General features: G+C 41.2%; 1 protein-coding gene across 5 annotated transcripts in view; it reads left to right on the top strand.

The window, feature by feature from the left end:
- AXDND1 (axonemal dynein light chain domain containing 1) overlaps positions 1 to 25,461 on the top strand; it is a 119,461-nt gene that overhangs the window by 89,364 nt on the left and 4,636 nt on the right. For 4 of the 5 annotated variants that reach the window (XM_045547251.1, XM_045547252.1, XM_045547254.1 and 1 more), the window contains 5 exons: positions 3,945 to 4,055; positions 8,264 to 8,380; positions 10,170 to 10,274; positions 15,458 to 15,540; positions 16,388 to 16,605. In XM_045547251.1, the coding sequence (XP_045403207.1) occupies positions 3,945 to 4,055; positions 8,264 to 8,380; positions 10,170 to 10,274; positions 15,458 to 15,540; positions 16,388 to 16,605 (634 nt within the window). The remainder of the gene's footprint in view (positions 1 to 3,944; positions 4,056 to 8,263; positions 8,381 to 10,169; positions 10,275 to 15,457; positions 15,541 to 16,387; positions 16,606 to 25,461) is intronic. The other variant, XM_045547253.1, reaches the window with a different exon arrangement.

The following is a 25,461-nucleotide window of genomic DNA, read 5'->3' as shown; positions in this document are numbered from 1 at the left end:
CCAAAACATTTAAGAATAAATAAAAAACCCAAGTAGTCGTATAACCATTAAAGGAATTAGTCAAAAAACTTCCCCCAAAAGAATTCTCTAGGTATAGGCTACTTCCACAGCAAGCTCTATCAAACATTTAAGAAATAAATAATTCCATTATTATACAAACTCTACCAGGGTATAGAAAAAGAAGAAATACTTTTTATACAAAGGCCCAGAAAGGATGGTACAGGAAAGAGAAATTATAGACCAGTCTCACTCATTTGAAACACAAAATCCCTAAACAAAATATGGGCAAACCAAGTCCAGTAATAAATGAAAAGAAGAACATATTATGAACTTGTTGACTTAATTCTAGGAATGCAAAGTTAGTGGTATAACATTAATAAATCAATGAATATGGTCTACCACATTAACAGGTTAAAGAAGAACTACTTTATCATCACAATACAGTTAGAAAAATTATTTTCATAAAATTTATTATCTATTTATTATAAAGACCTTATCAAGTTAGGAATAGCAGAGAACTTCTCTAATCTAATAAAATATATCAGCAAAAATATAGTAGACATCATATTTAATGGTGAAGCATTAAAAGCAATCCCTTTAAGATCAAGAACAACATAAAGGTTCCTGATAATACTATTTCTGTTCAAAATTTTTCTAGAGCTTCTATTTGGTGCAATAAGAAGGAATAAAAGGTATAAGGTTTGTAAAGGAAATCAGAGTGTCATTATTCATAGTTGATATGAATGTAAATATAAATACAAAATATAGATACATTATTAGAATCCATAACACAGCTTAGCAAGGTTTCTGAATACAACTTAATTGATAAAAATTAATGGCATATATATATGGCATCATTAAGTAATTTAAAAATGAAATAAGAAAAAGATAACATTTACAATAGTTTCAAAAACATAAAACACTTAGGAATTAATCTAATAAAAATTGGTCACTACCTTTCTGGAGTATATTTGAAACTTTATTTGAAAGACATTAAAAGACCTAACTAAATAGGGAACAGGAACACTCGGTATTGTAAAGATGTCTATTCTCCTAGTAATGCTGTACAGTAGCCACTGGCCACATCTTGCTATTTAAACTTGCATCAATTAAAATGTAAGATTCAGTTGTTCGGTCACATGAGCCATAGTTCAAGTGCAGGATAGTAGATGTAACTGGTAGCTACCATATTGGACTGTACAGATCTAGAACATTTCCATCATTGTGGAAAGTTCTATTAGACAGCATTGATCTAGAGAGTCACAATCAAGTTTTCAACAGTTTCTTTTTTATTTGACAAACTGTCTCCAAAAGTATGATAAAAATTTACAAGCCAATAGAACAATAGGCAAAAAACTTGAATGTATACTTCATAAAAGAGAAAATCCAAATGGCTAACAAACATATGAAAAGATGCTCAATTTCATAAGTGCTTTGCGAAATATATTGATACATTAATGTCATTACATACCAAATTGGCAAAAATTACAAGTTTTGACAATGCAAGTGTTAAGAATGGGAGAGCAACAGATACTCTCTATACTGCTGGTGAGAATGTAAATTTGTACATTCACTTTGGAAATCAGTTGGCAGTATTTATTAAATTTGAAAATTCCCACACCCTGCAGCATAATAATTCCATTCATCGGTCTATACACTAGAGAAACTCTCATATAACTGCACTAAACTCAGAGATATATAAGGGAATATTCAGAGAATATTTCTAAACGTATCTCCAAAGTGTCCATACACTGTTTATATCCATAAATAGTGGGATGGATATTATGAATATTATAGTTTATAAGGATTGGCATATAGGGTGCTGGCAATTTTCTGCTCTTTGGCCTGTGTGATGTCACTATACATAGGTATTTTATACTCCTCTGCATGTGTGACAGATCTCACAATTTTTAAACAGTGTATTATAAAAAAATTATGTACAGCATCTTGCTAAGAAATTTAAAAATATCTAGGAGATGGAGACTTTTTAAGGAAAATATAAAGTAACATTACCTCTAGAAGGAGAAAATCTGCCAATTTTCAGGGAAGAAATAAACAGATGCATTAGGAAAGGGGAAAAAAAAAGATAAAACTTTTGCCTGGACTCCACATACAAGTGTTTTTAGACTTTCAAGGAGCAGGTAATCCTCATGTTATATGAGTAATTCAAGAGCATAGATAATAACTGAAAGTTTTTCCTGTTTATTTCATACAGCTAGCAAAGTTCTAAAAAAATCCCAATAAGTTCCCAGTAAGGGTGGAGGAAATAAGCCTCATAAATAGATGCTAAATCCAAATTTATAATAGCAGATTTCATTCAGTAGAAAATGAATAAGAATAAAACGCTATGAATAGTTAGAGTACATGTCAGGGGAGTAAGAATATTTTGCTATTTTGAAAATGTGTTATCATAGCTACATATATATCACTTACCAACTAAGCGTTTAATGAAATGTCTCAGTTTTAGTTTGGGTTCTGGGAAGGCTTCAGGGGTGTCCTTCACAGCAGACTAATGTGCTTCTGAACAGAGCAGTCTCTTGGAGCTTGCAGCCTTCACTCTACATCTGGAGATGTGCTCCTATCTTCTCCAGCCTGCTGTGACCAGCCCCTCCTGCTACACACCCCCAGGTGTGGTGGGGATCTGGATTTTGGCATTCTGGACCTGCCGTAGATATTGGTGGGAACCCACTGGCTAGCCCCATGACACTTAGTCCTTATTTACTTAAAAGGGGGTAGGCAGAGCTCTGTGTGGTGAGACCATGTTTCCAGGTAAAGGCAATTTTAGAATGAGGATTTCAGGTTGCTTTGAAGTATACCTCCCTATAAAAGTTAAGGCTATAGCAATATGGGGGACACTATTGTGAGGGGCCCTTCCTGAAGGAACTCTGAGGATCTATATAAAACCATCATATTGGGAGATTTTGTGGAGATGGGGTCTTGTGATGTCCAGGATGGTCTCAAACTCCTGGGCTCAAGCAATCCTCCTGCCTCAGCCTCCCAAAGTGCTGGTATTGCAGGTGTGAGCAAGCCACTGCGCCCAGCTCGTACAGTTGTTTTAATAGAGTAACCAGATCTCCTTTCCCAGAGAAGACAATGTTTTCTAGTTCTCACTGCTTTTACTCGCCAATAAGGAATAATGTACCTTTTAAACATTAAAACTAGATCTTCACTGTTGGGAGACCTTGGTAAAGTAAACCTAGTTTTACTATTTGCTTTAGGTGGATGAGGCCTACTGTAGACCTTTTCTGTATTTCAGTAGATAAGGGGTGAGCACCTTTTCCAAAACAGTCTCTCAAATCTTTATTTATTCCCTTTATTTGGGACAGAGGGAATAATATAATTATAGTGGTTAAGAGTACAGACCACCTAGAGTAGAATCCAAGAATCATGCTTAACCGTATGTCTATATCTATGTATGACCTTGAGCAAGATATTGAACTGTTCAGTTCCTCATCTAAAAAGAAATGAGTATCATAACAGTTCATATCTCATATTAAGGATCAAATTAGTTAATAATACGCACAATGGTTAGAACAGTCTGGCATATAATTAAATACCATGTATTTGCTATTTCTATTATTATTATGCAAGCATAATAATATTGACCTGCTTGACCTGATAACTTGCATAAAATTTATTAGACCATTTAGGTGTTAGTAAATCTAGCAATCTTTCTCTAGTTTTGTGGCATTTTTGTGGCACTTCACCTCTCCCTGTCCCATTACAACCCAGACCCCAAACCCTGTCAGTAAGAGATAACATGATTTAGTTCTTTGTTCATAGTAAGTCACCTCTCCAAAAATCTTTGAACTGAGCTGATACAAAGAGAATTGAATGGAGTTATATTTAGAGGACTATTTAGGAGCTATTCGGTAGGAGTGAGTGAATGAATGAGTTGGTGTAATCTGATTTTTTCTGCTTAGTAATTTTTTATCTCTTCTCAGAGAGAATGTTATGAATGGATCAACACATGCTCTCACCTCCTTTCTGATATCAAAGGCAGAAAAATAAAGTTGTTTACATATGAAGAAATAGAGCACCTACTTGGAGAAGAGGTATTTGCACTGGTCTACTTGGAGAAGATGTTAGCACTGGTCATTCATTCAGGTTCTTCCTGTGTTTCAATAGATAGGTTCAGCAACTTTTTCCAAACAATGTTCTTAATCCTCATTCCTTTACTCTAAGAGAAGAGAGTTTTGGTTCTGACCAAGAGTATTGACAGCTCTTCTCCCCTTTAAGGAAGAGAATCATCCACCCAAACATCTTTCCTCACTTTCTTAGCAGATGATTTTATAAGAGAAAGAATGGCTTTCAGGTGGGAGTTCCCTGCCACTTCCTAAAGCAGATCCTCAGACTTCTCTGCTTCTGCTCTCATGCTTCTTCCTTCCTTCCACTTTCAGTCTTCCCACCCAAGGTTATTTCTTCCTTGAGCACTTAATTCCATGTCCAGTGTCCTTTCTCTTTTTTTTTTTTTAAGTTTCTAAGTTTTTTTGTTTTTTTTTTTTTGAGACAGAGTCTTGCTCTGTTGCCAGGGCTAGAGTGCCGTGGTGTCAGCCTAGCTCACAGCAACCTCAAACTCCTGGGCTCAAGCAATCCTTCTGCCTCAGCCTCCCGAGTAGCTGGGACTACAGGCTTGTGCCACCGTGCCCAGCTAATTTTTTCTATATATTTTTAGCTGTCCAGATCATTTCTTTCTATTTTTAGTAGAGACGGGGTCTCACTCTTGCTCAGGCTGGTCTTGAACTCCTGACCTCGAGTGATCCTCCCGCCTCGGCCTCCCAGAGTGCTAGGATTACAGGCGTGAGCCACTGCACCCGGCCAGTGTCCTCTCTCTTTTGTATCTTTAATGTCTTCCTCTCTAATAGTTCTATTTTTATGAATCTTAAAACAGTGTAAAACATGGTCATTGCTCCCATACTAAAAAATATGTCCCTTGATCTTGTCTCCTTTGATACTACTACTTTTTTAAAAATTTTGTATTTTAGATATCTGAATCTCTGGTGATACCAGGGAAGTTTTCCATGTTTTTTACTTTTTCTTCTTATCCCTCAGGGATACCTATAATTCTTGTATTGGCTCAATTCACATAGTCTTGTATGTCTCTGAGTGATTTTCATTCTTCTTTGTTCTTTTTTATGCATCTTTGACTGATGAGTTTAGTTCAAAAGCCTTGTCTTCAAGCTCTAAGAGTCTTTCTTCTTCTAGGTTTGGCCTTTTGTTCAAGCTTTCTGATATATTTTGAAATTCCCTAAATGACTTTTTCTTTTCTTTAAGTTTTGTTGTATCTTTTCTTATGTTGCCTATCTCTTTAGCAACTTTTCATTTTTTTCACTGATGTCCTGAGATTTTTTTTTGGCTTCTTTGTGCTGGTTTTCAACTTCTTCTTCAATTGCATTCATCTTATTTGCCACCCATATTCTGAATTCCATTTTTGACATTTCAATAATTTCCTTTTGGTTGGGGTCCAGTGCTGTGGGTCTATTGTGATCCTTTGGGGGTGTCAAACTAGCTTGTTTTTTCCTGTTGCCAGAGTTCTTTTGGTGATGTCTTCTCATCTGAAACCTCTTTTCTCAGCTCAGGGCAGATAGGTTTCTGTTCTCTTTTGCTTGGAACTCTCTACTTAGTGAGAAGGAGAGGTCCCTAGATGGGGCTTTTGTGGCCTACTCCAGAAGACTGATGCGGCAGGAGAGGGACGGATGCACTGACAGCCTGTAATGTAGCTGTTTTCTGTTGTCCCATTCCCCTGTGATTGTCACAGTCTAAGCTGGTGATGGATGATCTTCATGTGGAGTGGCGGGTTATTCCCCAGGCCACTGTTGGAAGCTCAGGTTGGGGGCTGGGTGAGTCCCTCTTCACGAAGGTGGGCATTATGGGAGATTGCTCTGCCTGGGTCTCGCCACGGTAGTGGTGGTGGTAATGGCAGCTGGGCAAGGGTATCTAGGCAGTGGTTGCAGTGGGTGTCAGGGCTGTGGGCATCCACTCCACCTGGGTCCAGGTGCAATGGCGATTCCTGGATAGTGGTTCCTTGGCAGAGCTTTGGACCATGGGGGTGGTTCCTACCAGTCAGTGTGTGGTGACCATGGGAATGTAGCCAGGGTCCAGGTGGCAGCACAGGAGCCACGGGGACAGTGCCATGGGGCCGGGTGGCAGCATAGAGGTTTTACGGGCAGAGCAGTGGGACCCGATGGCAGTTCAGGAGTTGTGTGACTGGCACCGCAGGGCATGACAGCAGCACAGGAACTTAGAGAGTGGGGCTGCAGTTTGGGAGCCTCAGGGGTAGGGTTGTAGGGCCACCAGCATGGGAGCCTTGGCAGCATGGCCATGGGACTGGGTGGCAGCACAGGAACCATGTCGGGGGAGGGCATGGGGCCAGGTGGCTGGGCAGCTGGGGCTTTCTCCCTGCCCATGTCCCACTGAGGCAGCCACCACAGTGTTTGTCAGGCAGGAGTTGGTGGTGGTGCCCACTCCATTCCAATCCCCTGTGGGGTGCAGGTGTGCCCAGTTCCCAGTCATGGTGTGCACGAGTGCATCTGTTTTCTCTGATCTCTCCCCAGCCCAGCTGGGGCCATGTGGAGACATCTGCAGCAAAGCTGAGTCCTGTGTAGACCAGATGCTCTGTACCTCAGAGCTCAGAATAGTGTCAGTTGCAGCCACCCAGGAACGGAAGGTACCAGGTCCCTGCTGTGCCCACTCTCTGGTGCCCTGTTGCGGCACAGACTCCACTCAGCTCCTTGATCAGTCTAAAGGTCTGCAGTGGTTTGGGGCCCCCTCACAGCTTGGCGCGCAGTGTCCGCAGGGGGACATGGAGCCCAAGGGTTCTGTCCTCTTATTTTTCCTTACGTGTGGATGCCTCCCCTAGGTACCTTTCAATCTTGCCAACTGGATCACCCTGTCACCATCTCCTTTACTCTGAGTGTGTCCCATTGCTTCTCTGATGATTCACCATGCTCTCTCCAAGAAGTTCCATCTGTAGGCGAGCATCTACTTGCAACTTTTGACCCTCTCTTTGAGATCGGTGTGTGCCAGCTGCTTCTATTCTGCCATCTTGCTCTTGCTCAGTCAATATTTGAGTAAACTCCTTTGAGGCTTTCAATACCGTTACTTCTCTGTTCTCCTTTGGTTTCCTGGTGGCTGTCTCGTACTTCTGAGGCTACTTTTGGCCTCCTTTGCAGGTTCCTCTTTCTTCCCTGGTGCTTTATGTGACTACAGTCCTATCTTGAGGTCTAGTCCTCTTGCTACTTCACATGTTTGCTTTTGGGATATAATTTACTTTCTTAACTCTAAACTAAATGCAGATAACTGTCTAGTCTCTATCTTTAGCCCAAATCCCTCCATCTAAACTCCAGATCCATATATTTGGCTACGTGTGAGATACTTCCACTTGGGTATCTCAGTGGTACCTCAGACTCACACAGCCTAATTTGAACTCATCCCTCTCCCCAAAGCTGCTTATCTAACTTTGTTCATTATCTTTGTAAATGACATCATCATCTCTCTAGTGGCCTAAACCATAAACCATGTGTCATTCAAGATGCACCCTTTCCCAACCATCCCATATCTAAGAGCTACCTCTTAAATATCTCTTCAATCCTCCTCCTATTCATTCCCACAACCACGGTGTGGTTCAGTCCCTCCTTGTGTTTTGCTTCTCTTTCTTTCTTCTTCTCTCTCCCCCTCCTTCCTCCCTCCTATCCTTCCTCTTCTTTAAACATACTCTCTTGTTGCTAGAGTGATTGTTTAAACTTTAAAGCAGATCAATCAATTTATTGATGCCTTCAGAATAAAAACCAACCTCCCTGGCATAACACTCAAATCTTTCCCCTATGATTGTGCCCTGTTCATTTGCCTCTCAGTTTCTGTCCTATTGAACTATTAATACTTTTATTCTCAGAACCAATCATATACATAGAACATCTTCTGCCTAGAGGTCCTTTGTGCCTTCTTTTTTCCCTTCTTAATTCTTCAAGAAGAAACTCAGAATTATCTCCTTCTGGAAATATTCCTGACCAACTCCCTCTTTCACCCCTGTCCACTACCTGGTCTAGGGTAGGTGCTCCTACTATGGGGCTATATGAATCCATAGCATTTTCTTGTCCATGAAATTGTAAGCTTCTTAAGGGCAGGGAGAATTCTTATTAACCTTTGTATCATTACCACTAGCACAGTACCCAGTTATAGGATTAGTGCTCATTAAATATTTTTGAATGAATAATTATTAATTTTTATATACACTAAGCTATGATCATATTGTTTCATTTCACAGGAAGCTATAAAGTTATTCATTGAGCCTGAAATAGATATATCTTTTAAAGAGAATGAAGAAGAAAGTGAGGAGGATAGGAAACTTCAGGAGGAAAATGAAGAAGAGAAAGCAGAAGAGGTGAGATTATTTAGTAGTATTTTTCCCTTTATCTTTTTAAAGTACACACACACACACACATACACACACACACATTGGAAAGTAGAAGTAGGTCATCTGAGCTGGGCACAGTGGCTCACACCTGTAATCCCAGCACTGTGGGAGGCTGAGGTAGGAGGATTGCTTGAGCCCAGGAGTTTGAGACCAGCCTGGACAACATAGTGAGGCCCTGTCTCTACTAAAAAGTTTCTTAAAAACTTAGCCAGACATGGTGGCGCATGCCTGTAGTCTGAGCTACTTGGGAGGCTGAGGCAGGAGGATCGCTTGAGCCTGGGAGTTGGAGGTTACAGTGAGCTATATGAAGCCACTGTACTCTAGCTTGGGTGACCAGAGTGAGAACCTGTCTCAAAAAAAAAAAAAAAAAAGAAAAAAGAAAAAAAAGAAAAAGAAAAAAAGGAGATCATCTGGAATGAACTCTTCAGTTTCCTTTTTTCCCCCTCATATAGATTTAACCATACCTATAGACACACTTATCTTTGTCATTTTATTTTCCTTTCTAAATCCTGCCATTTCCCTTTCATCTCTTTTCATCTGTATTCCTATTAACTACACAATCTACTTCTCACCCTGGTGCTATTTTTTTTATCCCTTCATTGCCAGATTTTTCAAATAATAGTTTAAAACTCCATTATGTTTACTTCGTCAGCGCCCATTCTGAACTGTCTTTCCCCCTCCTTCCAGGTCATCTCCACACCTCTCCTTCCCTTACTCTGTCTTCACAGCTGCTGGGATATTTGTAATAATAACAACACTTCTGGGGGCATTTTAAAAATAATAATAATAAAATAATAACTACCAATAATTGAGTGCCTATCATGAGCGATATTCTCTGCTCATGTTATTTCTGATCTACACAACACAGCTTTGGTGTGTGTATTATTGCCCCCATTTTACAGGTAAGAAAACAGAAGCTCAGAAAGTTTGAGTGACTTACCCAAATTCATACAGTTATATGTGGCAGAACCAACATTCAAGCCCCAATAAATCTGGCATAAAAGCCCTTGCTGATTCCTAGATTGACTGCCACTGCCTTTGGCTTCCAGAACTCATGATGGCCTAACACTCTGTACAATGTCTTGGTTCACATCCCTGATGTGTTTCTTCTTTGCATATAGTTTAAATGTTGAGCATGATCCCAGGCTCTGTCCTAGGCCTCCTACTCACTGTACAGGCTGGACAACAGAACAAAAAACATTGCACAACACCCAAGCCTCTTTTGACCAGCATTTGCTGTTTTATTTCTGGTAAAGTGCTTGGCATACAGAAGGCACAGAATAAATAGAAACCATTATTATTGTTGTTGTTGTTGTTGTTATCTGTGGACTTAGTTCAGGCCTTTTCTTCTCTATTATACAAGTACCTGTTCAGCCTTCAAATATCATTTTCTTTGTGAACACTTCCTGGAGTGTTTACACAGAATACAGGGCCTTTTTCTGGGTGCACACAGCCCTTGGAATACACCTGAATGCTAACAGTAATCCTGTTATACCATAATCATTCCTTCTGTTGTCGATCTCCCCTGATGTACTGTGAGTTCCTAGAGTCTGGGAGAAATACTCTTTGTTTTTCCCATAGTTATAGCCCCTTATCACCACTCTCTCACCTCCATCCATTTCCCACAGTGTTTGCTGTGTATAAGTCTTCAAAACAAATAGAAAACTAAAGTTTTTGACATGGCAGGAGGTAACTTGATGGGCCACCATGCCACACACCAGCTCGCTAACAGGTCTCTGGTGTTTCTCTGCTCCAGCAACTTTCAACATCTGCAGAGAAGGAAAAACTCATTCGATTCATTGAAGAAGATGAAAATATTCATTCCAAACCTCTGTTATGTACAGATGAGTTGTTTTCCTGGGTATGTATCTGAAACCCAACTAGGAAATTCAAAATTATTTAACATTATATGAAAAGTATATGGCTCTAACATAACTTTTAGCTCTTCCAAGAGGACCAGGAGCTCCTAAGTAAAGTAATGTATTTTACATATTTTTTTCTTCCGGCATAATCCCTGGAAAACTGTTATTTTTTTACCTTGACTTTACAAAGACCTCTCATTCTCATCTTTAAATCTCATTTTAATATCACTATTTCATCCCTTTACTTAGTTTTACAATCTCTTGGTCAATATTTGACCAATTTTTAAATATTAAGTAGACTTCATTGAGAGCTATGATAAGCACATACATCCAACCACAAGAATTATTGGGAAATTGGAAACTTAGAGACAATGGCTATGGAAATACATCAAGAAAGCAGATTTAAAATTTCTCCAAAGAAATTTCATTCTAGGGCCATGGTAGGCTTAAGTCGGCTCTGGATTAATATCTCACTGCCTACATAATGCCCTGACTTTAGGAGTCTATGGATGGGCTGTATCTCATTAATCCCCTGAAATTGTGTGCAACATTTTGTGCATGTGTTCATATGGTGCATTTTCTTGGATTGAGGTTGGGGGAAGGAATTAATTTCATCACAGTTCTTGATCCTAAAGTTAAGAACCATTTGATTGCTAGGGGGTCTGATTCATTTGAGTAGGCGTGTTGTATGCAGTGGAGGTGACGGGGCTTTGTGGGAGCTAATTGTGGATGGCAGCTCGATCTCCAAGGTGGAGGCATGGCTCAAAGTAGAGGCAAATTGCAGGGATGTATATCCAGGGAGGTTGCTAGAAACAGGATCCAACTCTGGTAGGAAGAACTGGAAGAAACCATGTGGAGAGTCAGGTGGGAGCTGGCAAGATTACGGTGAGTGTGGTGCATGGGGTGAAGGGTTATATGCACATTCTCCCGAAGTGGTGCCTTTTCAATAAGTTTTAAAAATGATACCTTGATATGTCAGTCATTAAAACTGTGAGGCAAGGTTATAAGAGGAAGCAGTGGGAATAGAATACAATGTCATGAGACATGTAAAAAAAAAAAAGGAAACAAAAGATAGCACCTTTTTATCTGCTAATTTCCACCAGTCCCAGCCACAAGCCCTATTGCCTTAGACTTGATTCCCGAGGTAAGAACCCTCCTGTGCCACCCGGGATAGGCATTTGGGTCAGGCCCTAGAGCCAGGCAGGAAGCGGGCAGGAGACCAGGAGCCTTCAGCCACATTGTTCCTATGGAATGGTGTCCGGGGTGCTGCACAGGTAGGAAGGGATCACTGGGTGCTCAAACAGAAGAGGCTTGCTGGCGCTAGGCTGGCTGGCGACAGGGTTGATATTTGGAGATATTGGTACCCAGAGAATAAAGTTTCTTTGAACTGCTTGTGATGTTAGAGCTTTGGACCAGGGAGCAGAGCTGGGGAAAGCGTGTCTTGGTCTTAGACGGCACCGCAGGATCCTGGCGCAGGCAGAGGCTGCGCGCCACGTTTCTCCATCCGCAAAGATAGCTGGGCTCCTTGTGGGCAGTTTAAGGTTTCAAAACTTTCACTGTAAGTTTTTGTTTTGTTTTTGTTTTCCTTTTGTTTGCTTGTTTTCCTTTATCGTTTTTCACAAATACTCAGCCTCTGGTCCTAAGAACAAAAACAACCATTTAGTAGGGGTACAAGCACCAGACCTAATGGGTAGCTGCACTCTTCTCTTCCTGGTCTAAAAACACAACTCTCAGGAGGCAGTACGTGTGAATGACATTAGGGAAAGAAAGAAAAAAGGAAGGAAAGGATAGAGAAGCAGAAACCTTGTGGTCTGCAGGTGTAACTTTTGCCATGTCTCTGGGAGCTGAGTTGTAGAACATCAGAGCTCCGAGAGATAGCTGGGTCCTAGCTTTCAGGTGAGAAGTAGCCCCAGACCACGGGGCTAGGGACCTGAGCATGGAAAATTTCAGCTACTCCTTTTGTCCCCTCATGCACATGACTACCGTAGGGGATTTTCTAGGGGCTGAGATATGAGTGATGTCTCAACAGGAGTGGTAGTAAGTCACCATCCGGCTGGGCAGGCTAACTGCTTGGCCTGATTAATCAGGGCCTCATTCATATTGTTACCTGATGCTCTAGAGTCCTCCGTAGCAGATGTCTGACAATCCGTCATTCAAAGCTCTCCTCAGTTAGCCGGGAGATAGGGCTTCGTGGGAATTCCTGGGGCTTGTACTGAAAGCCGGCATCTTGGTGCAAAGCAGCCTGCTGTGCCACATACGAGCACAGCTTCTCAGTCTGGCACTGGGCCTGATTCACCGATCTCATTGAGCAGCACTGACTGTGCCTGTGCCCTTCTAGAAGAAGACCAGTCTGCCTTCAGATCTGGCCCAGTTTAATCAGTTCTGAGAACAGAAACCCTATGGTCCTCTGGAGTCAGTCATTCCAATACTGTCCCTGTAGGGCAAGCAGCCTGAATTCTTTAGCATTTCATCTGACCAGTGGAAATGTGGGTTGACTAATTCAGCACGCTCTCCCAGAGACTACTGAAAGTGTTTAGAGCTACAGGGGATCCTAAATGCAGGTGCTCAGCTGCATGAAGAGGTTGCCTTTAGCTCAGCTACCCTAACAAGCAGACATTAGAAACAATCTCTTTCAGGCTCATCTGAAAATGATGGGTCCTGACTGTACATGAAGAGTTATACGTGTGCGGGGAAGACCAGGAATTCTGCTGGATCCCCTACGAGCTCCTTTGGAAAGGAGAGCAGGGGCCGGACTTGGGGGATTGGCAGTATTTCCAATACAAGAGTAGACATTTTCCCTTTGCCTCTGTCATTTGGGCTGAAAGAGACCCTTAGAGATCTGTGTTTTCCTCATGCAATACTGTGTACCCCGGGCATAAAAATTAAGAGCAGTGATTCATTTACCCTTTTTGTAACAGCAACAGGGAAGGTCCCTTGAAATTGGTGACTCTAGAAAATATGTCAAAAACTGGTAAGAGCCTTAAGTCCAGCTAGGAGTTCAGTGCTGGGAATTGGATCCCAAGGAGCTGAGCCTGGAGTCAGACCTTCCCTGAGGCACTCCCAAGCAAAAGAGGTTAGTCCAGTCCCAAACCCATTGGTAAAGTCAAGGCCCAGGAAGACCAAGCCAAAAAGGCCAAAGACAGAATTGGAGTCAGACAGAAACTAGCTTGAAGCTACAGCAGATAGGCCCAAGCGAAGAGGGTCTAATGCAAATGATACCAAGAGCCATGTTTGTCTCATCATACAGTGGGTGAAAGAACGTAACAGGCGGAGGAAGGGTAAGAATATGAGAAGAGGGCCCATGGCAGTACCTGCGATTAGCCTCGAGGCATCTGCATTAGTATATGGGTGATACCACCTGGCTCCCATCAAAGATGCCAGCAGCCCAAAGTGCAGCATTTCAGACCATGGGAATTTCCCATGAAGGGTTTTAAATGGACCACAAAACATTAATCTATACTTGCCAGTCCCAAAGCAGAGGGGCACTTCCCTGGCACATGGTAACTAAATATATATTTATTGATAGAATGAGAGAGAGTCAGAAGGCTCAAATGTAGTTAACAGTGTATAATCCTGGCTTACCTTGGGTTCCACCTATAGTTATAATTGTTTCACAGGGCTGTAAAACCATGTGTGGAATTCCAATTCTAGAAGCCTCTGCTCTGAAACCTTTATTTTGTTAAAAATCAAATAGGTCAGTAGCATGTTACTGTGTGTATAGGCACAGCCACATCACGTGCTGCTAGTTCAGGCTGAGAAATGACAGTATTTACATGCAAAACGGAAAGAGAAAAATATGTGACAGAGAAAATAAGAGAGATACCTAGAATAAAAGTGAAAAAGTTAGCACAGTTTCTTTTCTCCGATTTTCTTTTAGAAAGATGAAGCGTAGTGTGATAAGATGTGTGTGTTATAGTGCGGACTATGAGAAATGACTATCTAGAGACCAAATTGAGTCAAGTTATGAGTTTTTATTAGCTGGCTAGTGACCACCCCCTGCCCTGTTAGGGTACAGGTACAGAGAATGGTGTTGAGTCAAAAAAGTAGGGAGGTTTTATATTATTTTAAGTTAGAGTTACATGACTTTAGGCACAGTGGTTGAAATAATATTATATTATTTTTTTTATAGCTGTGGGGTCCAGGACTAGTCTTGGACCACCCGTTTCAATTACAATCTTTAAGCAAGCAGGTTTACAGAAGCAGATAGCATCTTTTAGGTGTTAACCAAGCACAATAAATTTTCACTACAGGCAGTAGGAAAGTTTAAACAACCAGTTACAAGTTAATTGCTTTGATTTATCTCTGTGGGGTACTTTTTCCCAATTACAGACATAGGTCAAGTGAACATAGGTCACCTATCGAGTGGGCCTTTACAGTGTGGTTGAGGATGAGAGGCCTGGAAGACCCTGCTTTGGCGCACTGGGCAGTGCTGTGCTGGGCAGGCTGCCTGCCCTCTCACTCCTCTCTTCCCATCTGTAATGTAGAGTTTACCTTGTGCTCGCTTCTGATTGGGAAATATGGATAAATGAGATTTCTAAAAGTATACGCTTCTGGGAAAATGTCATAATATTCATTAGAAAATATGCTAATAATTTTTGTCCTCTAAATTTCCTCTCTCACCTTCCTTTTATTTTGTTTTGGGGAATATATCCAGAGTCAAAATAAAGAGGTTCCTTTTTTTTCATATTTTCTCTGCCTGGCAAGATTTATACTTTTAACTGATATTTATGAAGTTGCCTAAGGAATTTAGAGATCTTATTGGATTTTGTAGTGTTGTATGTTTAGTATAATGAAGTAAATTATTAGTAAGATAGATACACAAGTTAATTTCCTTGATTTTTAACTTGATTAATTAGAGAAACATGTTGGTCCTTCTCTTTATTTTTTAGATCTCTTTTCTTTCTCTGTTTCTTTGTATTGTTATTATTTTCCCCGCCTCTCCTTTACAGCTGTGATCAAATTCATGTCCACCTGGAGCATGAATAATTTGGAAGCTGCTGTGCTATGGCCACAGGCAGTCCCTTTTCTTTTTTGGTATTAAAGGTGTGTTTAACCATCTACTAGATAAATATAGGCAGTAGAAAATGAATATTCCAGAAGGCTTGATCCAGAACATCCTGAAAAAGTAGAGTATTAATTATTGGAATCTCAGTTTATTTATATTGCATATTTCCTTTGTCAGAGAAAAGAAGCTAGCCAAGGTACACTGGCCCAAAAATATCTTGAAGCAATGGCTGTAATTGAATATATGCAAGATAAGTTAATGTAAGTATAAGGCACCACAATGGTGAGAGGATGAATGCTGTTGGCCAGGGGGGTTGGCCGAGAAATCCTCACCTCTGGGCTTACTTTGGCTCTTCTACTTCATCCTCACTAGTGGGACAGGGATCTCCAAGTTTTCTGCTAAAGGCAATGAACAACACTGGTGTGATAGGAACATCCATCCTTACCCACAGTGGGGATGGAGGAAGTCAAAGAAGTGTATGTGTATGTGTGGGGGGAGGTTATTAGGAGTGATCCAATTCAGTATATTTCTAAGAGATGACTTAGGGAAATAAATGGAACTGGGAAAAACTATTGTGCTTGAGAAAGAATGTTACATAACCCAAAGAGTAGGAAGGGTAATATAGTTGAGATGGCTGAGGATACCAAGAAAAGACCATAGCCTTATAGACGTATCATATGTGTGGTAGTAAAAGGCACATCCCAAACTAGTTTTCTTGATTGTAAAGTTTGGTTTTAGAAGTGCTAGAAAAGAAGGGATGCTATTGGATTTTTTTTGTTGGATCATATCAATTAAAAAAAAAAACAAAATTAACTCTTAAAAGGGGGTTTCCAGGAAATTGATAGAAAATTCCCAATACCCAAAAGTCAGATTTTACTAAGAAATGATAAATATGTTGTATTCTTAAAGGACAACATAACATCCAAAGTAGTTCCTGGGCCCCCAATTCTTGGTTAATTATTGATTCTTTTGCTTCCCTTATTTCTCCCCTTCAGACACATTTATCTAATCCTATTGCCTGTTTTAGACAATGAGTTTCTATGTCAAAGATACTTTTTCGACCCTTTTCATTTTGTTGTGTGTCTCTGATGCGTTTGTCCACATCAGGGAGGTTGAAAGCAGAGCCAGACAGGCAGAGGAGAAGTTTGAGGATGCAAATGAGAAACTCCATTATACCCTTATAAGAAATAGTGATCTGGAGAAGGAACTAGAGGAAAAAGTTGGGACATCTAGAAAAAAGGAATCTGAAAGAGAAGAAGAAAATGAAAGAAAAAGAGAAGGAGAAGGCAGGCCAGCAGAAGGTTCCTCAAAATCTCTAAAGAAAGGTAAGGCGTACTTTCTCATCTTGCTTTACTTAGGTTATATTTATGAAAGAAAACTTGACAGGGCCGCAAATACTTTAGCAGGGTGTCAATGTCTTTAGTGCTGACATACCGGTTTATACTTCTCATAGGAATGCTCACCCATTTAATAATTGTCTTATTCAGACAAGTCACAAAAAAGAAAACCAAATGACTAACAATTGTGAATTAATAAACTAACATCAGATACAATTTTTATTTACAAAATGGCAAAGATGTTTTGAAAATAAAAGAAAACACAATGCTGATCAGAAGTGGCAACATACAGTAGTTAGTTTTACAGATAATACTTGTAGATAGATGAACAAATATAATAGCTGTCTTAGAAAATAATTTGATAGTATGTATGGATATTCCTTAAAAACATTCATATATTTTGACCTAATAATTTCACATTTGAGAATCTAAGAAATTATCCTAAATACAGAAAAAAACTAATGCACAAATATGTCTAGTATATTATTGTATATGATAGAAAAAATAGAACCAACCTACCTGTCCAATCATGGAAGAAAGATTAAGTAAATTATGCTATATCAATATACATGAATATTATATAACTATTAAAATGTTTAAAAAGAGTTTGTAGTGATATGGGAAATTTTTATGTTAAAATATTAAATGCAAGAAACAGGGATATGCCACAATTTTTTAAAGCTAGAAAAAAGACTAGAAAGAAATATGTCCAAATATTGACAGACATTGTCTCTGAGTTATGGAGGTTTATGGAGATTTTTGTCTTTATTTTATTTTTTGATACTTGGATTTTCTTTGATTAAAAATATCTTCTTGAGGAAGAGGGATTTAACTTTTCATTTTCTTACTTTTAATTAGTGCTGTTATCTGCCCACAAGTAGTTCTCAATATTCCCAACACTGGAGGCTATTTCTTCATTTTGGTTTCATCTCCAACATGTGGTCTATTCCCAGGACAACTCCTGGTGCAAGGGATAGCACTGGGAAGATGCCTCCTTAGTGGTGTTCTCTGTTATCCCTGCCTCTCTCTGCTACCTCTCTGGCAAAAACAGCAAAGTTCGTCAACCTTTCACAGCGCCAGACCCTGGATATAGGGGCATCAACACTGTTTAGAGGAGTCTGAGCTCATTTTCTCTACTTCTTTCAACTCTGAACTGGTAAAAATGTTATTTATTCCAAGTGTGACAATCTGTTAGTTTTAGGTTTGAATATGTAAGAGATAGTTTTCATGAATTGTAAAAATTTCATCCTCTCATATTCTGGATATAGTTTTATCCCAATAATTTGAAAACTAGACCTTTTCTAGATTTAGAAAGATAAATATGCAAACTATACGAAAGGCTTACTTACTAAACTAAAGAGGTTACTTCAATATGGAATGAGGGTCCTTAGTTTTGTCCACTCTCATGAAGGTCTTGAGGATTAAATTAAATCCAGAACTGAGAAGTTTTAATGATTTAAGATAGGGGATAACTATTAATATATGTAGTCCCCAACCTGCAAACAATAACCTACACAAACACATAGCCACCACTCTCTCCCTCGCTCACCCTTCTCCCCACCTTCACCACCATTAAAGTCATTGCCAGGAGCTCAAAAGTGGAGCATAGAAGCCTTGAGAAGATTAGGAGAGCTGGCTCCTAAGCAAAGCAGTCCTCACGCCTTGCAGGTGACCTGAACAGAGAGTCTCCAGAAAATCCATAAGTTAGACATTTCTTAGGGTTAGTAGGTAGCCCCTTGAAAAAATGCAAACTCCTTTGGAGCAATCTGATGCTAGCATATTTGTAAGAGCACAAAGAAATCACTTTTTTTTTGAGAATCATGAAGCAAAGGAATGGAAAATTATATTATGGTAAAGGAAGGAGCCTTGTGAATGCTGAGTAAGGAGACTACCCAGGCAGAGTAGAGGGACATATTTATTTTTGTTTTTATAAAGTCAGTATTTTTAATAATTAGCAAATCACTGTGCTCTGAATTGCGAGTGAAGGAAGGAATGGAGCGAGGAGTTTACAAAGGTGAGTTTGGCTCAGGCCCTGATCTCAGTGGGGTCTGCAGCTGGGTGTGGGGTGATACACTAAAAGCAACACAAAGTGTGAGCAAAGGCAGCCAGATGTAGGATGCAGGTGGCGGCAGCCAGTCTGAAGAATTCAAACTGGGAAGTTGGTTGTCATGGAGCCGCTTTTCATGTCATGTCAGGGAGAGCAGCCTCGATGGCCAGAGCCTCCCGCACGCGTCCCAGGGTGGGGCTTGTGTGGGGTCCGTGCATGGGAGACGGGGGGGATGGGGGGTGGTGGTGGTGGTGGGGAAGGGCTGGGAAGACAGGAGATGGGCGCAGGAATAGATAAGGGAGGATTCTGAAGAATAACTCTATTAGAAATTTTTTTCCCACCAAGCTTGGGATGTGTACAAGAAAGAAGGAAGAAATGTTCTTGGTCTTTTTCTTCTTCACTCCTTGACCACATAGTCTCCTGCCCCAAGACCCAAAACTCAGACAATTAACTGACCACATTGAAATTTTGGGAAATGAATTATGAATCCCAATAACCAATCTGAGTCAATTTTTTGTGCATAGCTTGTTTGCAGCTTAGGCATTACTTAGGCAGAATGAGATTTAAAAACTACTTTGTAAAGTTAAAAGCTCTTAGTAAATATACTATTTCTACAATACTCTAAATATTTTGTCTTTGTAGAGGTACCACACAAGAAGGGTGCTCTCAACATTAAATCCAAAAATCCAGACCAAATTCAATCACAGTATGAAACCTAAGTAACATCCACAGAGCACTGGGGTTTACAATGGCTGTATCCACTGAACACACCCCAGATATAGCTATGCCATAGAGCTAACCGCATGGCTCAATTTGAGAAACTCCCTTTGTAACGGCTACTAGAAAAGCCACAGCATACAACCCAAGAGCATTTTCTCTTTAAAAGTCACAGTGATGGCGGTAGGGAATCAGTGCACTAGCCTTACTTCTCAGTTTAAAAATAGGTTGTGCAAGAGTTTGGTAGCCTCTTCAGTTGATTTCCTAACAGAAGTCTGTGAGAAGTTTTAGTTGCTATCAAGAAAATAATCCTTTTTGAAGACTGAACTCTGCAGAGAAGACTGGCAAATAAAAAGCATTGATTTTTCAATTTACAAGAGAGGATTCTGATGATACCCTTAGGCTCTTACAGCATTTTTGGATTTCTTATCATTTTGGGCATTCTTATGATTTATCTGATCTTCAGAATTACCTTACAAAGTAGGTGGGGAAAATACTGTTATCCTCATTTCTCAGAAGATGAAACAGAGGACCAGAATGGTTTAAGACTTCCAGCAGTCACAGAGCTGATCAGTGTCAGAGCCCCCAGCTCGCTGGACTCATGTCTAGACTGTTTGACAATGGTGAAGGCCACCAGGCCATTGCTCAGACAGTCTCCTTCATAGGCGCCTATGTTACTGAAGATTTACCCAGAATCTCCATTTTTTGCTTTATTGCCTTGTTTGTCTGCTCTGTTTCTGACCCTGAATCCATCTAGGCTCAAGCGATAGACTCTAACCTGCAAAAATCAGTTGCAAATGACAAACGGATGTTCTGGGCAATCATTCAGCAGGGGTTCCCTCCTACCTCACTGCTCCTGGACCACTTGCATTTGCTCTTATTTCTAAACACCTGTGGGGAGATTTCAACACCTGCTTTGACTCCACATATTTGGTTTCCTTTGGATTTATCTCCTGGAATTTTAGACCTTTGCCTGCACTTTCAGCCTCAGAAATCCCCTGACTTCTGAGCCCCCAGCAACACCCTGTGCAGGCCTGCTGTTAACCATCATCAAAGCATGAGGGATGGGTTTCAACGCTGCTTAGGATATACCTAAGCCTACTGGATGACGTCTGGTCAATTCCACTCTTTATCTCTGGGGGAAGAAAACATGAAATTCTTCACACACTGGCTATACTCATGACCCAACTAACAGACACAGCTGAAGCTATTGGCTCATGCTTACAGTTGCTGGAGCAGGGACAACTCTACCTTTTCTATTTTCCAAAGAAATTTCTGGATGACTACAGCAAATTTGGGGGCTTTTTTGTGGGGTTGCAGAATAATCTTTATTAATTTTCCATTTCACAGGAATGAATGGTCATTTCCATACAAATAAGTAGCCCCCATCCATGAACATGAGAGCCTTGTACCTCAGAATGTGTCAGATACCATGTCAGCTCCTTGGGTGGAAGGCTCAGGCTCTAAATGCCAGAGTTATGTCTGCTGCCACTACAATTAGAATGACATGCTTAGTATCACAGACTTAAGTTAGTTGAGGTGGTTTGGTTACAAGCCACAGAAACCTACTCTTGCAAACCCAAGTAAAAGGGTAATTTATTGAAAGGATGTTAGGAAGCTCAGGGAATTGAAGGGAAGGCTAGGAACAGACAGGGACCAAGTAGCTGTAGATGATCTCAGCACAGTAATTGCTTCACCATTTCACCTCAGGCCACCACCAAACAGACCCCAGCAATTTCTTCCATCCTTATGTTATTCTGCCAAAGTCTCAAAATCCCAAGAGAAAGAAAGTGTATCTCGTGGTCACAAACCACCCTATCAATGTGCCAGGGATGGTGAGAAGACTTCAGTGATCTATCTAGCTTCCTCAAAGAGCAAGAAAGACATCTTGCTGTACTGTTCTACTAAGATGGAACACAATATGGCGAAAGAAAATGTCCCCCCAAATCAGGGTTGTGTCAGGAAGGCATAATGAATGCCTAAAGGTGGTTTAAAAAACGATGTGCTACATGGAGGCGTCTGCGCTGTTGCTCGCTGCAAGTTAGCCTGGCAGCTCCACTCTGCCAAGTAATGGTTGTAGACAGTTTTAGATAGTCCCTGAGACCCTGCCACACCTTCTCAGGGTGACCCTGAGGTGGTTTCCCAAGCAGAGTGGAGGCAGGAACTCTTGGTGCTCATCGCTAGCAGTCAGGCTGCGAGGGGAGGCTGTCGTGCTTGTGTTATGGGAGACCAGCCACTCTGTGCTCAGATGTCCAGACAGAGCCGTGCTGATCTCATCTCCGGAAAGCTGCCCTGGCTCTCCAGTAGAGAAGAAACTGGTTGGCCTAATTACACTCTTCTGTGTCCCAGCCCTCAATCTCAGTGGCAGCACGTTCTATGTCCCTGTGAAGCTGAAGTGGTAGTGTTTCAAGGTGCATACCATAGTGCACTTAGGGACCTTAGGAAGTTTGGTGAGCAAGCCCCTTGCCCACCAGGCCTGGATCTTCACCACACACCTGTGCCTACTCCATGCACATGGGCACCACGAGAGTCTCCACTGAGAGATCTGGTCCTACTCACACAATTGGTCACACAGATTTGACCATGGTTAGGCAATGGTCTAGGAAACCTACATGTTGCATTTCACTTGCAAAGACTGCTGAGAATTGTTTGCAGGCCTGCCCATTTCTAGACTCCAAATAAGTGTCCCATCTACCAGCAAGTATTTTCCTATGTGAAGCAGAGAAATTTTTCTAAAATTAGTAATATAATTGTTGTAGCCCTGCTTACCTATAAAACAAATGTTTGCTAGCTGAGGCTGAGGCTGAGGCTTGAGACACTCTGTAGGTATACTGATATGAAGTAGTGCCTAGAATTCATCAGGGCTTCCATCTCTGCCTCAGAAAGATGGAGAGCTCATTCTAGCTAGGTCTACCACAGCCTCAAGGCAATCAGTCTCCCATTCAGAATTGCTAAACAGGTCCACTAATCTCTTTGACCTCCGAGAGTAACTCTGCAGAGTATAGATTTTCAAGAAAATGGTGCATCTAAGAATAAGACCAATGGAAGGCAGCCTTCCTGAAGTTCCTTAAGTAATCCCAGTATACAGCAGTGCCGTTTGGCCTGGACAGTGCTCCTGTTCTTGAATGTCTGATGAAAGGGTTCCTGTAAGACTGCAGTGGCTTGGGTTTGTTTGGAGCATCCTCTTGTATTTTCAGGGTTTGAACCCCATGAGCACCTGATCTGGCAGAGGCACACTTTAGGCTCCCTCCAGGCCAGCCATGAGAGATGATTTCGAAAGTCTGAAGATAAGATTAACAGTTCCCATGATCTGTCTTGCCAAGGCAAATGGCTTTTTGGCAGGCAAGATACTCCCACTCCCACTCCTAACCCAGATGTCCAAAAGATCATGGAGTTTGCAAGGTACTCTTAGTAATATGTCTCCCATTTTCTTCTCTGCCATCCGCATAGTCAAACCTTGGCAAAAAAGAAAGAAGGAGAGTATATGATTTGGGGCTGTAACTATTGCCTACCAAGAGGAAAAACTCTTCTGTTCTACTTTTGCTCTACTATGATCCCAAACAGGTGTGCACTTTGAAACAAATGCTTGGACTATCACAGTGGGATTCAAACACAGGAGACCACATGTGCATGTTCTGGTTCAGTCCCAGAACCACCCTGGGAGCAGGCACCCCTGGCCATCGGGGCTGCCTTTGAAGTATGAAAGCAACGTTTGGAGGGGGCCAGGCTCCTGTTTGAATGCAGCCTGATTGCTGTCATTTATTGCCACTGGGGTAAAACCAGAATAATAGTAATAGCCATTATTTATTAAACATTTACCTTATGTAAGCATTGCATTAAGCATGTCTCACACATTATCGCATTTAACTACAACTCTGTGAGGTGGGCTCTACTTTTATCCCTATTTATATTCAGGATTACTAGCATGTCCTAGGTTAAACAGCTAGTGAGAGATAGAACCTGAATCAAATCTAGGATGTCTGACAGCAGAGCCCAAGCTCCCAGCTCCAGTGCTATAATGCCTCTCCATGCTCAGCAACAGCTGGAAATATAGCTGATGATCCCTGTTTCAAAGGACTTGACTTTCACATCCTCTACTTAATGTTCAGCTCAAATACTGATCAAATGCACTGGCACAAAAGCCAGAATTTTAGGGGACATTGGAACCCTCATAGTTCCAGTAAACCCTCTGGCAAAGAACACTGTAGTGGCCAGGATCAATGACCACTGAGCCTTCCAGGTAGGGGATTCCAAACTGCAGAGCCCCAGCTCTACCCTGATACTACTGGTGAGCTAGGGTGGCCCTTGAAATTCTAAAGAGGGCCTTCAGAGCCTCCTTAGGGCACCTTTCTGGTGATTTTGAGTCCAGCAACCTGCAATCCACCAGTCCTTAAGCCATCTGCCTGCAAAATAAATACAGGTCTAGACTGATCAAAGGGTTATCACATCACTGTCAACTCCCAAATGCCCCGGAATGCCATTGTCATAGAATGTGCCATAAACTTGTCCCACTCTCATGACCATGTCATTTTGGTCATGGTGGATTCCAACACCAAATTGGAACCTCTTATTCTCCTTTATCAGCTTACTGCCACTCTATTAATATTAAATTAAATACCAGAAAAAAAATATTCCCACAACATATCGTAGTTTTGAATTTGTACTGTCTAGCTTGTTGTCCATCCCTCATTTCAAGATCAGCAGTCAGCTGGAATGCAGCACTGGGGCTCAAGAGAAGACCTGCCACTGAGACCTTGCACACAGCACTATCAACTCGCCTCGCTAGTCTCTGAAGAACTTGCCTTTGACTCTTCACTATACCTTTTCACCCAGAACACAGTTTCATAGCAACTTATCCCTGTTATTTATTATTTCTGTCCCATCAAGCCCACCCACCCCAACAACTGGTTAACTTGAGAAATACCACAGGCCACTCAAACAGACCTGAAAGGGGCCTTTTGGCATGCCAGTGAGAAATGTAAACATTGACCAGTGCCAGACATCAGAGAAGACCAACCAGTGGGAGATACCATAGGCACTCCCCAGATATATTAGTGAAATCTGACTTTGACAAAATGAACTGTGCTGTAAGGAACTATGAAGACTCATAAAAGCCATTATTACCCTGGCATTCACTGCCAACTGTTCTATTTCTGGTTTCTGTTATTTCTGACCCAATGTGACTATCTCCTTCTTCATTAATCATGCCAAAATTTGCTAACTTGAAATCAGGAACCGTTACATATGGTATAAAAAGTGACCAGCAACACTTGATGTTGTCTTAACTCCATTTACCAATAATGCCGGGATGGGTATGGGCCAACACAGTGGTAATGAGAAATACTTCCCACTTCAGTGATGTTCTAACTGCCACTGGCACTTTAAATAGGCTGAACCATCTATGACCATGCCCTGGGGCTGGTCCATAAAAGTAAGCTGCAAACCCTAATAGATTAGACTTTCTAGGAAATCACCCATGAGTCCCCAGCCCACATCCTGTCTAGTGCTGCTTCATCAGTGTTGCTTTCCTCTTTCTGACACCATATTCCTGGGTCTGGCAGATTTTGTTACCTGCCTTTGGCTTACTTGGATATGACAGTCTTTCAGATTCCACATTTTGTATTTGTCACTTCTGCACAGTTTAGAGCTTTGCCTGTTCCTCTGGCTTCAGAATCTCCCATTGCCTCCAGCAGAGGCTACTCAATGTATGGGTTTCAGCACTCTCATACCCCAATGGCCCAGTATGGTCCTTGGGAAAAGGAACTGAGAAGATTTTTCTTCTAATAAGATATGGAAATATTTTCCAGAACTGGATGAAGTAGGCTTTTGAAACAAAACTGAAAGTTATCTCAATATATAGTAATCTCATAAGTAGATTGTTATATCAATAAATGAATTTGGCATGGTTATATGAAAATGTAGGTTTTAAAATTATCTGATAGTCCTAGGTTTTCCCAGCTGTGGATAGAGGAGGTGCCTAGAGACATATGACATAGAGGATCCTAAGACTGGCATCATTGCACAAGATAATGGCAGTGATTTCCCCCCTTTTTTTAGAGGGAGGGAGAGGGAGATGGCAA

Source organism: Lemur catta, chromosome 3 (assembly GCF_020740605.2).
Source record: "Lemur catta isolate mLemCat1 chromosome 3, mLemCat1.pri, whole genome shotgun sequence".
Classification (NCBI taxonomy): domain Eukaryota; kingdom Metazoa; phylum Chordata; class Mammalia; order Primates; family Lemuridae; genus Lemur; species Lemur catta.
Note: the sequence above shows the minus strand (reverse complement) of the source record. Positions and strands in the feature narration are given on the sequence as shown.